This window comes from Epinephelus fuscoguttatus, linkage group LG10, assembly GCF_011397635.1.
Source record: "Epinephelus fuscoguttatus linkage group LG10, E.fuscoguttatus.final_Chr_v1".
NCBI classification, from domain to species: Eukaryota; Metazoa; Chordata; class Actinopteri; order Perciformes; family Serranidae; genus Epinephelus; species Epinephelus fuscoguttatus.
This window is the reverse complement of record NC_064761.1, coordinates 40,878,611-40,891,762: the sequence shown is the minus strand read 5'-3', so window position 1 is coordinate 40,891,762 and position 13,152 is coordinate 40,878,611. Positions and strand designations below refer to the sequence as shown.

Here is a 13,152-nt window from a genome sequence, read left to right as displayed (position 1 = left end):
ATCCGCCAAACATATTGCCTGACCCGATGAGTGACTGCCCATAAACCGTCAAACCGTCAAATCAATCATCATTCATTCAATCAGATCATAATGCATTTGCCTGTACTGTAACCCCCTGCTTAAATTGTTTTTGATACAAATTCTGAACTTTAAAATCTGGACTCTGCCTGTGTTTGTCTATGAGTGAAGCCAGTGAGCGGGATTCAAGTTACCCAGCCAAAACAAATTGTTTTCAATTACATTTTTCAGGCGATTGCAGGAGGAAGAATGATAACGCTTTCTCCTCTGCCTGAGATGATCACGTGTGCCAAACAATGTTTTGTTGTCCTACACTGATAAAATTTGCTGGATACAGGCAGGCTAACCCCAGATATACCTGGACCACAGATTCAGTTGGATTTTAGTCAGCATTAGACCGTGCACACTCCCCTGAATCACTCTTCACAATGAATCACTGTTTGTGCTTCCTCAGCAGCTGCCATTTAACTTACCTGCCGTTCCCCCTATGTCATTGTTCTTTTGCCAGTCAATGGTACAGTTCTCCAGCCAGCTAGAAGCCATGCAGAACCTGAAAGAGCAGCTGGAGCAGAGGACCAGGATGATCGAGGCCAACATTCAGCGGCAGCAGGATGAGCTGCGGCAGATCCAGGACGAGCTGCAGAGAGTGCAGGGACAGAGCCTGCAGGTGAGACTGAAGAGTTGCTCAGGAGTGTGGGGCAAACATGCATTTAATCTATTTATTTATTTACAGTTTGGGTGGATGGTTTTACAGTTATATAGAACCTTGGCTGTTTATTTCAGATGTTCGTGCAGAAAGGAGCTGGAGGACTAAATCTGGGGTCTGTTCAGATGGCTCAGGGGAACGCCGTGCAGCAGGGGGGAACACTCAGCATGCAGGGCCAGGTGGTCTCTGCAGGGCCTCTACAGAACAGCATACAGCAACAACATGCTGTCCAGCCCCAGCAACAAACACTCCTACGGGAACAGAGCACAGCACTCTCACAGGTCTGACAAACTAAACAGTTCTCCTTCTCCCTGTGCTATTCATTAAACACATCCAACACAGCCACATCTCGCCACTTACTCTGGCTCTGTCTGTTTCAGTCTCAGCGGTCGTCTCTCACTCTGCAGCCTCAACAAAATCCACTGCCTGCGTCTCTCTACAACACAATGATGATCCCTCAGCAAAGCCCTAATGTGGTCCAGATTGCCACCAGCCTGGCTCAGAACACTGGACCCAACACTCCTGCTGTGGCTACATTTGCACAGGACCGTTCAGCTCAGATTAGGTTTGCATCAAACTACTCTCATTTATCATGTCATAGTTGTATGTTCTGTCTTCACATAAAGTGAATCTGTTATTAAAGAGGTGTCATTGTGCTCATTTTTAGGTTCATACTTGTATTTTGGGTTTCTGGTAGAACATGTTAACATTTTTTAATGGTCACAGAAACACTGTTTCCCTCATACTGTCTGTGCTGCAACACCCGTATTCACACTCCGTTTTAGCATCTGTCTCTTTAAGTCTGCCTTCTGAAAAAGCCCAGTCTGCTTTGATTGATCATTGTTTCCATCTCTGCATCTTTGCATTGTCATTGCCCCCAGGGAATGACTGTAACAGCAAGAATATGATGCAAAATTGGGAAGAAATTAATGACAACAGCAACCAATTTTACGTGCTTGCCTGATGTTAGCATGTAGCTACATGTAGCATCGTACCTGCAGTGGGGGAATGGTGGAGTATAGCAGCACTTTCTACCATTAAAAATCCTCAACAGAAGCTTCTAAACAAAACCGGACATGTTCCAGCAGGAATATGATGCGAAATTGGGAAGAAATTAATGACAACGGCAACCAAGTTTATGTGCTTGCCTGATGTTAGCATGTAGCTACATGTAGCAGCGTACTTGCAGTTGGGGAATGGTGGAGTATAGCAGCACTTTCTACCATTAAAAATCCTCAACAGCTTCTAAACAAAACCGGACATGCTCCAGCAGCAATCAGATCGGAAATTGCGGTGAAATTAAAAACACTGGCAACAAAGTTTACGCATTTCCCTGATATTTGCATGTAGCTACATGTAGCAGTGTACTTGCAGTAGAGGAAATGACTGCGACACTTGATGAAAAATCACTATTAAAAGCTTCTAAACCAAAGTCTTTACAGATGGACATGATCCAGGAGGAATCTGATCCAAAATCGGGGAGAAATTAACAACATCAGCAACCAAGATTACATGTTTCCCTAATGTTATGAATGATTCAGTGACCTCTACCTGACCTCTGCCCACTTCCTGTCTCTCACAGGTTTCCTGCCAGTCCTCAACTGCTCACCAAGCTAGTGACAGGTCAGATGGCATGTGGGGCAGTCATGGTCCCCACAACCATGTTTATGGGCCAAGTGGTGACGGCCTTTGCTCCCCAGCAGGGCCAGACCCAGACCATCAGCATTTCCCAGCAGCCACCACAGCAGCAGCAGGAGCAGCAGGTACAGCAGCAGTCACAGGTCACAGCCATGCAGCCAGGGCAGGCTCCACTGGCCCAGCAGCAAACACAGTTCCTACAGGTAACACTCAGGGGGAAATTAACATTTAGGTAACTTTTCACTTTAGGCCCGGATCACACAGAAAGCGCACAGCTCTGCCTTTTTTCTTTTTTAATTTGAATGCCACTGAAAACAACAAAACACGCTTGCTGCACCTTTTTCAACTTGAGGAGTTCAGAGTGCTCCGGCAAAAACGCCAGGCTGCCAGAGCGCAGAAACCCGTGGTGCATCGGAAAGCAAAAACTGCGAGCAAAAGCTCCATTCTCATTAAAAACTATTACAAAAAGCTGCCTCCAACTGCTAAAACACTTTCTGTGTGATCGGGCCCTTAGTGGTGCTAAGTGACAGCCGCTGTGTATTCTGTATGTGTGAGCTCAGTATGTGTAGCTTCCTGTTACAATGACCACTTAAATGACTTTGTATAGGGGTGTAACGGTACACAAAAATCTCGGTTCGGTACGTACCTCGGTACACAAGTCACGGTTCATTTTTTTTCAGTACAGTAATGAAAAGAATAGACAACTATTAAATATCTTTTACTTATTGGTAACCTTATTAAAACATACCACCACAGCAGTTAACTCTTTTTACACAATTTTTGAATGAAACAAATATATATAAAATCCTGCTTTTTCACATTGTTTGAATGAAAATAGAAATATAAAAGTGAAAAATAAAATCCTGCTGTTTTTTTAACACATTTTTTGAATGAAAAATATAAATATACATTTCTGCTTTAACAGTTTTACTCAGTTAAAATAAAAAGTATAGTGCAGCTGGTCAGCTTTAAAGCCTGCTCAGATTCAGTTTTACTAGGAACTTACTTAGCTTTCCCACTTTGTTAAAGTGCAGTAAACAAAATATGCTTATATCTAAAGTGCAGCTTAAACAATTTTACTCAACTCCAGTGGTGTTGGTTATTTCTTTCGCACGATCAGAATGGTCAGGGAAACGCTCTTTCTTTTTAAACGACGACGATATCTTTATTTGCACCAGATTGCTTTTTCTAGTCGTGCTGGTTAACGTTCAAACTCGGGTGGTGTCACTTTAGATGCGTTAGCATGTTAGACGTGTTTCCAAGTACATACCCGACCGCTGTTCTGCAGTGTCGGCACACTGCTTTTGTCTTGTCCACTTGTTTATTTCCATCTTCGTATTTTACCCTGAAACCAAAGTGTTCCCAAACGGAGGACTTAAGGTTTACGGTCAGACTCGGTCCGTCACTCAATTATGTCCGTCGGGAAACTAGATATTATAAATGGTTCGGCTCGCAAAAGTGGAATTAAAATAAAACAAAATAAAATAAAATAATATCCTGCGCCCAGTAATTCGGTACAGGGTCGTGCCGAACCGAAAGTTGCGTACCGAACGGTTCGACACAAATGCACGTACCGTTACGGCCCTAGCTTTGTAAGTTTCCCTGTATCTATGCATGTTCTCATAGAACGACACACTGACATCAGACTTATGACTTATGCTGAATTCTAAACATTTTATTCTTTAAGATCTTGTGATGCTCATTAGACTGACTGTTCCACTTCAAGATACAGTGTGGAATATTCAAGTCTGTTTAAGAGCTGAAACAATTAGCCAGTTGACAGAAAAATTATTGCCAACTATTTGGATAATTGATTAATTGTTTAAGTCTTATTTAAGCAAAGACAGTAAGACAGTACGGCATTATCTCAGGTCCAAGCTTCTATTCTCTGAGGTCTGCGTCTCTTTTGTCATATATCATAGTTAACTGAATATCTGTGGTTTGAACAAAACAAGACATTTCATGACCTCACTTTGAACTCTGGGAAGTTGCAGTGGTTGGCTTTTACTTTCACGGGCAAGTGTGTTTACGGAATATACCTTTAAGTTAAATCCTGACTTATTGTTAATGACTCAGTAGGGAAATTTCCTTTCTAAGATCGGGCTAATCATTTGTTTTCACTCAAGGCTCCTCGGCTTCTTCATGGAAACCAGTCCACCCAGTTGATTCTGCAGGCAGCGTTCCCTTTGCAGCAGCAGGGTACCTTCACTGCCACAACACAACAGCAGCAGCAACAGTTACAACAGCAACAACAGTTGCAGCAACAACAGCAGCAGAAGCAGCTACAACAACAAAAACAGCAACTTCAACAACAGCAGCAACAGCAGCTGGCCCCTCACAGGGCAGACAGTTTGTCTGATCGCTCTGCTACGCAGCCACAGTAGCTGGCTACAGCCAATCAGAGGTGGAGTGAGCCAAACCCAAGTGTGGGTGTCTTTGTGACGGGGGTCTAAAGAGGAGTTCTTCTCAAAGTACAGCGCTGAGACCATGCCTCAGAGGCTGACGTGATTGGATGGGCAGGCTGTGGCTTCCCTCCCCTCACAAGGATCTTTTGCTGTTTGCACTTAACTCCTGAGCACAGAGTGCTGCAGAGAACCAGGACTGGTCTCGCTGTTGCTCTGGCAGTGGGCTTTGGCTCTGGGACGAAGCCCTTTCTCCAAGAAAAGGGGGAGCAACAATCCCTATAATGGACTCCCCCTCACACCCTCCCCTGGCCCTTTCCCTGTGTGTTCAGTGTGTGTGCGCGCATGTGTGTGTGTGTGCTCCAGTCACCCTCACAGGATTATTTTATGCAGAGCTCTCCGGTTAATTAAGTTAACGCAGCGAAGCTTCTATCAAGCTTCAAGGACGTCCTGCAGAACAGCCAGAGGCTTGTTTGTTTTGGATGTTTTCTCCTATTCTTGTTTTTCGTGTAAAAATAATTATGGGTCAGAAAATATTTTTAAGAATGTGGTGTAGATTGAACTTTTACTGTACAGAACATCATGTGTAATATATTATGTAAATACGATGAAAAAGAAAGAACTAATATTTTATATGATGATGCATGAAATGAAATGCGTAGTCTGTTATTTGCAGCTTTGAATATGCTTTTTTTCTTAAGAAGAAAAGATCTTAAAATGCTCAGTGGCTGATATTTTCACAGACTTCCTTTCTCCTAGGGGATGTGTTTGTGTGTCTGCATAGCAGACAGTGCCGATGCTGCTTGTTGTGTCACAGTTTGTTTAATCCTTGACCCATATTTTCACAGAATTTCATAAAATTGTCAAAATGATAGAGAAATGTTTTAAAGTATTTTTAAGCTTTTTAAAATGTGCTTTACTGTAAGTCTGCACACTAAAGACTAAATTGAACTTGAGTCAAATATTGTGAATGAACTTAAGATGACCACAATCAAGCTAAACTTATGCAACAATAAGATTTGCCAACATAATCCTTCATATTCTTCATTTTTAGCACTTCTGCTGAGATTCCTTCATGTCAGAGGCATCCATACTGACTGTGTGGTTCCTGAAGTGGCTTCATTCAACCTATAGATATTTATTATCTCTTAAAAGTCTAAAATCAGGCATACAAACTTGTGGCTAATATTCTCAGACTGAGCGTGAGTGAAATGATTTGTGTTCGTGTGGGGCTAATCAAACAATGTCCTCATTGGCAGTCTGATCATTCACCCAGTCTTCAGCCACTTATCTGGGTCATCAGGGTACAGAGAGCAGCCCAGACGTGCTCCTCCTCCTCCTTCAGTTTTTTCAGGGGGACTTCCAGTCAGTCCTATGTGAGCTGCAGGAGTCCCAAGCCATCTTAAGTAGCTCTTGATAAAGCAGTGGCTCGACACAGAGGTCCCCTCATATCTCTGAACTCTTTGCACTATCTGGAGGAAAAAGGGCAGTCACCCCGTAGAGACCTCATTTAGGCTCCTTGAATCTGCAACCTTCTTCTTAAAGCTACAAACCAGTGTTCGGTGGTTTGAAGTTTGTCTTATGGGAACTTTGCTTCTGGTTCTCCTTCATGCTTTGATAAAGCACATTCAACTACAGCTGATTAAACTTCCCACAGTTCTCTGCATGTTCACTCACCCTCACTTAAACCTCCCAGAACTTTTTTTTGGCCACATGGTGGCAGCAGTGGAAACCAGCTGTGAATCCTACGTTGGTCTGACTCACAGGTTGTAAACCGTGGGTATAAAGTCTGTCATTGGCCTATTTCAGATGTTTGCTGCGTGTTACCGTTTTTAAAATCCCCATGGCTACGTGAAGCTAGTCTTGCATAGCCAGACCTATCGCCAAACTTCATTTAAGCCCTAAGCGTCAAACAACAACAACGTACATGCTAAACAAGCTTTCTGTTGCTGGGATTTAGCCACTTAAATACCAGTTCTCACCCTTTTCATCAAAACTAGTTCCCTCTCTGTAATATTTTGCAGTAGCAGTGCTGCTGCATCCTCAGTTTAGCGTCGCTGAAGATGATTGTGATTGGTTTAAAGAAATACAAACAACCCAGAGCGTTTTCTTCCCTTCATACCACTTTTTCCACTGACACAGAACGGGCTCTGTTCTGGTTTGTGCACCTAATCTTGAACTGTTTAAAGCATTACGACCAGATTTACCTTGACCTGAAGTGCAAACTGCGTGTCATATTCCATATTATCTCTCTTCAAACATATTCTACAGAGAGGATAGTCTGAGTGGGCGGAAGTTCGCTGCATAGCTCAGCCTCTCATTGGGCGGAACGAGCCACCCGCTGAAGTCCCGTCCTACCACCTCTGGTTGTGTTGCAGTTTTCAACACGTCCTTTACTAACTTTTGCGGTGTTTGATCTTGCGAGGATGTAGCCATTTTTCTGCCATGGTTCGTGTCCTGTAGGCGATATTTTTGTGGGTGTGTTACACCAAAACCTGTTTCCCCCCGGCAATATTTTTGCAAGCGCACCGTTGCTGTGGCACCGCCCAGAATGATTGTGATTGGCTGAAAGAAATACAAGCAGCCAGGGCGTTTTTTTCTCCAATCTTAAAGTGAGAGTCGGCCCAGCCAGACCTTTGTTTTCTTGAGAAAGGTCTGGTGAGCGAGACTACAGGAGTCTTGCACATAGTAATCCTTTAAGTTTTCTTATGATAAATAGTTGGTCCGTGGTTTTATGGACAAAAACAAATAACTATCAAGTAACAGCTCACAGTTGCTCCATGAGATCTGCGTTCTTGCTAGTACCATTTACTTCTGTTGTGCATTGTGCAGTGCCCTCCATTGATGACGCATTCTTGATTACAATGGCTCTGCTCCAAACTGGTGGCAACCTGGGCTGGTTCGCTAGATAGCGCCAAGATACCTAGCCTGGCGTTGCCAGACCCAATTTGCAAAACATGGAGCAAAATCAAATATGAGCTCGCGAGATCAGGATGGTTTCACCAGGCTACAAGATTCCAAGAATCCTTAGCGAACCAGTTCAAGAACCAGAACTAATTTGGTGGAGAGGGGTATAGCGTGTTATGGGTTCAACCAGACGAGACTGACCTGGCTATGCGAGACTAACCCAATATTATCACCTTTTAAGTTCTTACAGGGAACGTTTTGCGAGGAGTTGCCTGTTTACATGTCCAGCAGATACAGAGCAGCATTATTATTCACTTGGAGTCAAGTCCAATATCCTCTCCTTTTTATTTTTTAATAAGTTGCAAAAGCAATCAGAACAGGCACTGTTGTCAAACTCATTACAATCCCAGACCTCCTGCACATTCTGGGTTAGCAGGCTCGCCTGGCAGCCTCCTCGCCATCTGATCGAATTCACCGTCAGATGGTGTCGGGCTGACGGCTCAGCCCATTGTTCATCTGTGTGCAGTGACGGGCTGAGCTCAACACATGGCCACTGGTCTGGTGAAATACATCAGTCAGTCTTTGATTGGCCGAGTTCTGTGGTGAAGCGGCGCACACTCACAACGTGCATCTTGTAATGTTTGAATATAGTGTTGGTAACGGGGAAACCAGGAGTCCAGTAACTTGAGTTTATCACATGTAACAGCTGCTGTTTCTGCTGTGGCGTGCCCGGAGGCTCGGCTCAGTTTGTGTGTTTGAACATGTGGAAAATTGGTTCTGATAAGATATTTCAACTCTCATTACTGCCCTGACATTATGATGCTTCAGTCGAATTCCAAAGTCTTCATCTGTGTCAAATGTTTAGTGAGCTGGACTGTCACTTTGTTAGCAGATTGTTGCTCCTGTCATCTGTTTAAAGTCGTAATCAGTCATTTCAGGGTGCGTTTGGCTTGCATCATATTTATATAATTGGTCTTTGTTTTTTTAAGTGGTTGTCATGTTGCCTTTGCTGGTTGAAGTTGTGATTTCATATCTGATTATTTTATAATACAGGCCCATGTGGAGCTGTTGTCAGACACCATAGTCGGGCACCTGCTGTATCCAGTGTCAGTGTTGTATTGTGTTGCAAGTATGGCCACTGAATTCATCCATTCACTCACTTATTTATTTCTCAAATTGCAGTTAGGACATCAAAGGGACTGTACAAAAATTATTGTGATGGGGAGGGAGGCTGAAAAAGCAAGATCCCCTCAAAAAGTCTTGGTATAGACCCCCCTTGACTTCGAATGAAACAGAAGGTCTTCTCCTGAATGTCTCATCTCAGTTCTATTCAAGCTTAAAATGATAATAGGATAATATTTTTTTACGTAGCCCTACACACAATAGGAGTTAATTTAGAGTGTGGTGATCCTAACCCAGGGGGAGGCGACCTGTGGCTCTTTAGCCCCTCTCCGATGTCTCCCTGTGGCTTTGACAACATTAGGTTACATTGAAATGAATCGCCGTTATTTTGAACATTTTAATTTTCATTTATCAAGTTTATCCAGTTGGAAAAATGTGTAACCTATAGGCCTGCAACAAATTTAAAAAACATTTTAACATTTCGTCAACTAAAATGCGAGTCATAGCGGAGCCCACGGCCCGGCGCCTTTTCTTTAAATTTTGCTGAACATCAAGAGCGGTGGCTTGTCTTGAGACTCCTTAGTGAAGCTAGCTGCGGATTCCAAAATCCAGGAAGGAAAAGTCTTGGAGGAAAATATTGAATTTAATAGTGCATAGACAGATTTGTTTTCACTGCACTGTACCAAATATTCATAAATATTTATGGTCAAACATATTAATGATTAGACCTATTAGTAATGTTAAGCTAATTTCGACTTAATAAGGCTGTGTTATCTTTATTATAAGGCTCAAATATAAGACAGATTTAATATTTTTTTTTGTTTTTGGACCAAAAGGGCTCTTCTGGTAGTAAAGGTTACTGACCCCTGTCCTAATCAAACAGCGCCTTGAATTCATGAGTGGTCCAGCTTGTGCCGGAGTGCACTCTGGTGCTCAGAGTGTCTATTTATGAAAGTGCCCCATGTCAGAAATGTCTATATAGGCCTTAATTGACTTGTAAAAAATGTTTTATTTTTATTTATTTGTTTTTTTAACAGTAGAAATTCTGGTTTTTAATCAGGCTCGGGCCTAAAGGCGCTGCTGTTGTTCAGGCTTGGACAGAAACCGTATAGGTTCATGAAGGGTCAGGCCCGATTATATCAAAAGGCGTGTTTTTGACTTTTATATTTTGATGTATTTATTATTTTTATACAAAATCCTGCAAGAAAATTATGAAGTAAAAAAGAAAATCTGGGCCAGGACCCTGCCTTTAACAAAAATAAATAATCCATCACCCTCCCTCCTCTCTAATAATTTTCATACAGTCCCTAATACCTGCTTTCTCCACTGTGCCATTTCTGTGCTTCTAGAAAGACTGAATTGAGCATATAGGTAGACGTCATAGTCCGGTCCCTTACACAGCACTCCTCTCCTCTTACAAAATCAGTTGTGGTGCTGCAACACATGAATATTTAAATAAGACACACACCAGTTCTCGGTTAAACACTTAGAGCCCTGTAGAGAGGACCTGCTCCTCCTGGAGTGTGATGTAAGCGGTGCAATATACATACGACAAGAATGTAACTATCATTAACACGAGTATTTTTGCATGAGACGTGTGGCTGTGAGAGACTTTGCACAATGTATGATAGGACATGCAGTAAATAAGAGAACTCAATTATTTTTCTATTACCGGAATAAACCTCATTGAGCTGGCAGAGATACATGACATCACACACAGTCAACGCCGCTGCTTTTAAACATGAAGGATCTAAACGAACTGTGACATACACATAAAGACTGTTGAATCCCCCCCCCCCCCCAGAAAGAGCTGGTTACTCATGATGTTTGATGGTGATGCAAAGGTTGTTTTGAGTTTTTACCAGGTCAGCTTGTTTTCCTTCATGCTGGATTGAAATTGACACAAGCTTTCAAAAAAAGAGGACACTGAGTTATTCGTGGGTCATTGCCAAGTTTTAAAAACACGGGGGGAAATGTTTTGCTATCCAAAGAGAGGGGAGCCCTAAATGAAAGGACGCAGTGCATTGTGTTAAATGTTGTGTAGTTCTGATGTACACACTAGAAACTCTGAATGTCTATCAGTGTTCTCTCTCCGTTTTCAGTTCATATTTGTGTGGCGTTATTGTTTGGCTCATGAAATTCACTGCTGCAGTACACTCGACGGCAAAAACACACTGAATCCTGTTGATCCTGGTCACACCTGGAGCAGAGATGTCACAGCAGGTGTTCTGCTCCTCTCAGGTTAATGAAGCACCTGATCTGATGTCATTGATTCAGGTGTGGCCTGAGAGCAACAACACATCAGCTCAGACTGAAGCCTTTTAAATGTTTAAAGCACCTTCTATAAGTTACAACTCAGCACTCATTTTTAAAGGCTGGATTTATTTGAATGTGGCACCAAATTTTTTTAATATCTTTCCCAATAAAATAAGTGACTTTCAGTACGATTACCTCTGAAATGTTAAGTTTATATTCTGATGCTGAGGTGCAGGGATTCATATTGTTCTCCTCACATCCACTACTGCCACCTGCTGGTCAGTTTGAGGTCTAACGCCTTTTTTAATCTCCAGTTTGAAGCTGTTTGACTGGAAATAAATTTAGATCTGACATCACATTCTCAGAGATGATGTGAAATAGGCCCACCCTCTCAATAAGCTATCCCTCACTGATTTGCACTTTATTTCTTGAGCCAAACCATCCATAAATTAAACATTAAATAACCTTTTAAGGCAAATGTATCAATCGTTTGCCCCCCTTCAATTTTAAAATAAAACTGTAATGAAAATACGGTTGTTGTTGTTGTTGTTGTTGTTGTTACCTTGTTTACTTGCTCTCCTAAATCAGTGGTTCTCAACCAGGAGTCCGGGGACACCCAGATATTCTTGAGAGTTCCAGTGGTCCCAAGACACATCATGGTCACCAGAAAAAAATGTTGGCATGGATATGTTTGCATTTGTACAATATATGTAGTGGATATGTTGAAATTTATTGTGCTGTGGATAATGTGTGGTTACATTTAGGCAGCCATTTGGTTATGGTTAGAAAAGAGGTCATATTTTTGGGGTACATTCACTGCTGAAAAAAAGAGGCGCTGCTTTTATGGTTTCCACAGATTGTCATGCACAAACTTTTCCATGACTTTTAAGGACATATAATAAGGACTTTTGTTTTTACTCGCCCCACTTGCAAGGAGTTTTTCGAACATATCGGATTTGACCTCTATTCAACATAATTTCAGCTGGTTAGCATACAGGAAGAGAGGCATTAACCCCAGCAGAATACCTGATGGTAAACAAAATGTCACATATCAACACATATTAGAGCTTCATTAAGTCGACAGCTAAAGGAAATTAATTTGCCGATACGTTACATTACTTGGAGGGTTAGCCACAAAAGATATTACACACAACAAAATCCCATCACTTCTAAGACTTTCAATAATTTAATAACTTAACCAGGCTTGGAAAAAGTGATTGTAAAATTCCATGACTTTTCCAGGTTTTCCATGATCAAGGGAACCCTGGGTTTTGAGCAGCGGCCTACAGCTTGGCAGGTGTCTCGCCTAGGTGACATGTTGGTGAGGTTCACCCTAAGGACAGCACAGTGGAGCCAGCACGTCAGGTCAAGACTCAGCTGTCTACTTACATCTAGAGGAGAAGGGACATTCTTTCAAGGACAGCAATATTCTCGTCTCAGCCAGAGAAGAGATGGTTTGAAGGGGCGTGAAAAAAGCTCAAACAACCATTGTTAAACAGAGGAGGTGGCCTATGACAGTCTTGAGATCCCTCCCCAGATGACTTCACACCCATTCACACCTGGACCCATCTAACCCTAACGACACACATGATGGCCAGGTGTGTTAATGACTCATGTGACCTTAACGACTCTGTAAGGGATCACACCCACACAGAGTTTAAAGCTTGCAACTCTGCACCAGTCTGTTAGAACTGAAGAAGCCTCTTGGGTGAGAGATGAGACATCTTCAAGGAACTCAAGTCCAATTGCCTACGGTATAGCACTTAGAACAGGTCACATGCTGTCTACCATCCCCAAAGGTAGTGCAATATGTAACATGCAAATATAACGTACTCTTTGCAGAAACGTACTATGCCAACATTTTCCTCTGCGGGCTGGACTGCCAGAAAAAAATGTGAAAACGTTTATTTTCACTATTCAATTCACTACAGAAGGAAGCGCAATGCGAGCTAAACTGTAGTTAGCAACTCGATTTCCGGTTTTAGTCATATTAAAATAACAAAACTGTTTTCAGATGGAGGTCCTTGAAATCAATCTGCAGGTCAATCTGCTCAATGTGTCCACTCAGCTCAACACAACGCAGCACAAACGACAAGTTCAGAA

General features: G+C 42.4%; 1 protein-coding gene across 3 annotated transcripts in view; it reads left to right on the top strand.

Moving 5' to 3' along the window:
* The window catches only part of clocka (clock circadian regulator a), a 43,979-nt gene extending 38,253 nt beyond the window's left edge, over positions 1 to 5,726 (top strand). For 2 of the 3 annotated variants that reach the window (XM_049587642.1, XM_049587641.1), the window contains exons 19-23: positions 527 to 685; positions 802 to 1,005; positions 1,105 to 1,289; positions 2,307 to 2,565; positions 4,489 to 5,726. In XM_049587642.1, coding sequence (XP_049443599.1) covers positions 527 to 685; positions 802 to 1,005; positions 1,105 to 1,289; positions 2,307 to 2,565; positions 4,489 to 4,746 — 1,065 coding nt within the window. In that variant the 3' untranslated portion in view covers positions 4,747 to 5,726. Of the gene's footprint in view, positions 1 to 526; positions 686 to 780; positions 1,006 to 1,104; positions 1,290 to 2,306; positions 2,566 to 4,488 lie in introns of all 3 variants that reach the window. The other variant, XM_049587640.1, reaches the window with a different exon arrangement.
* Positions 5,727 to 13,152: the final 7,426 nt, after the last annotated feature.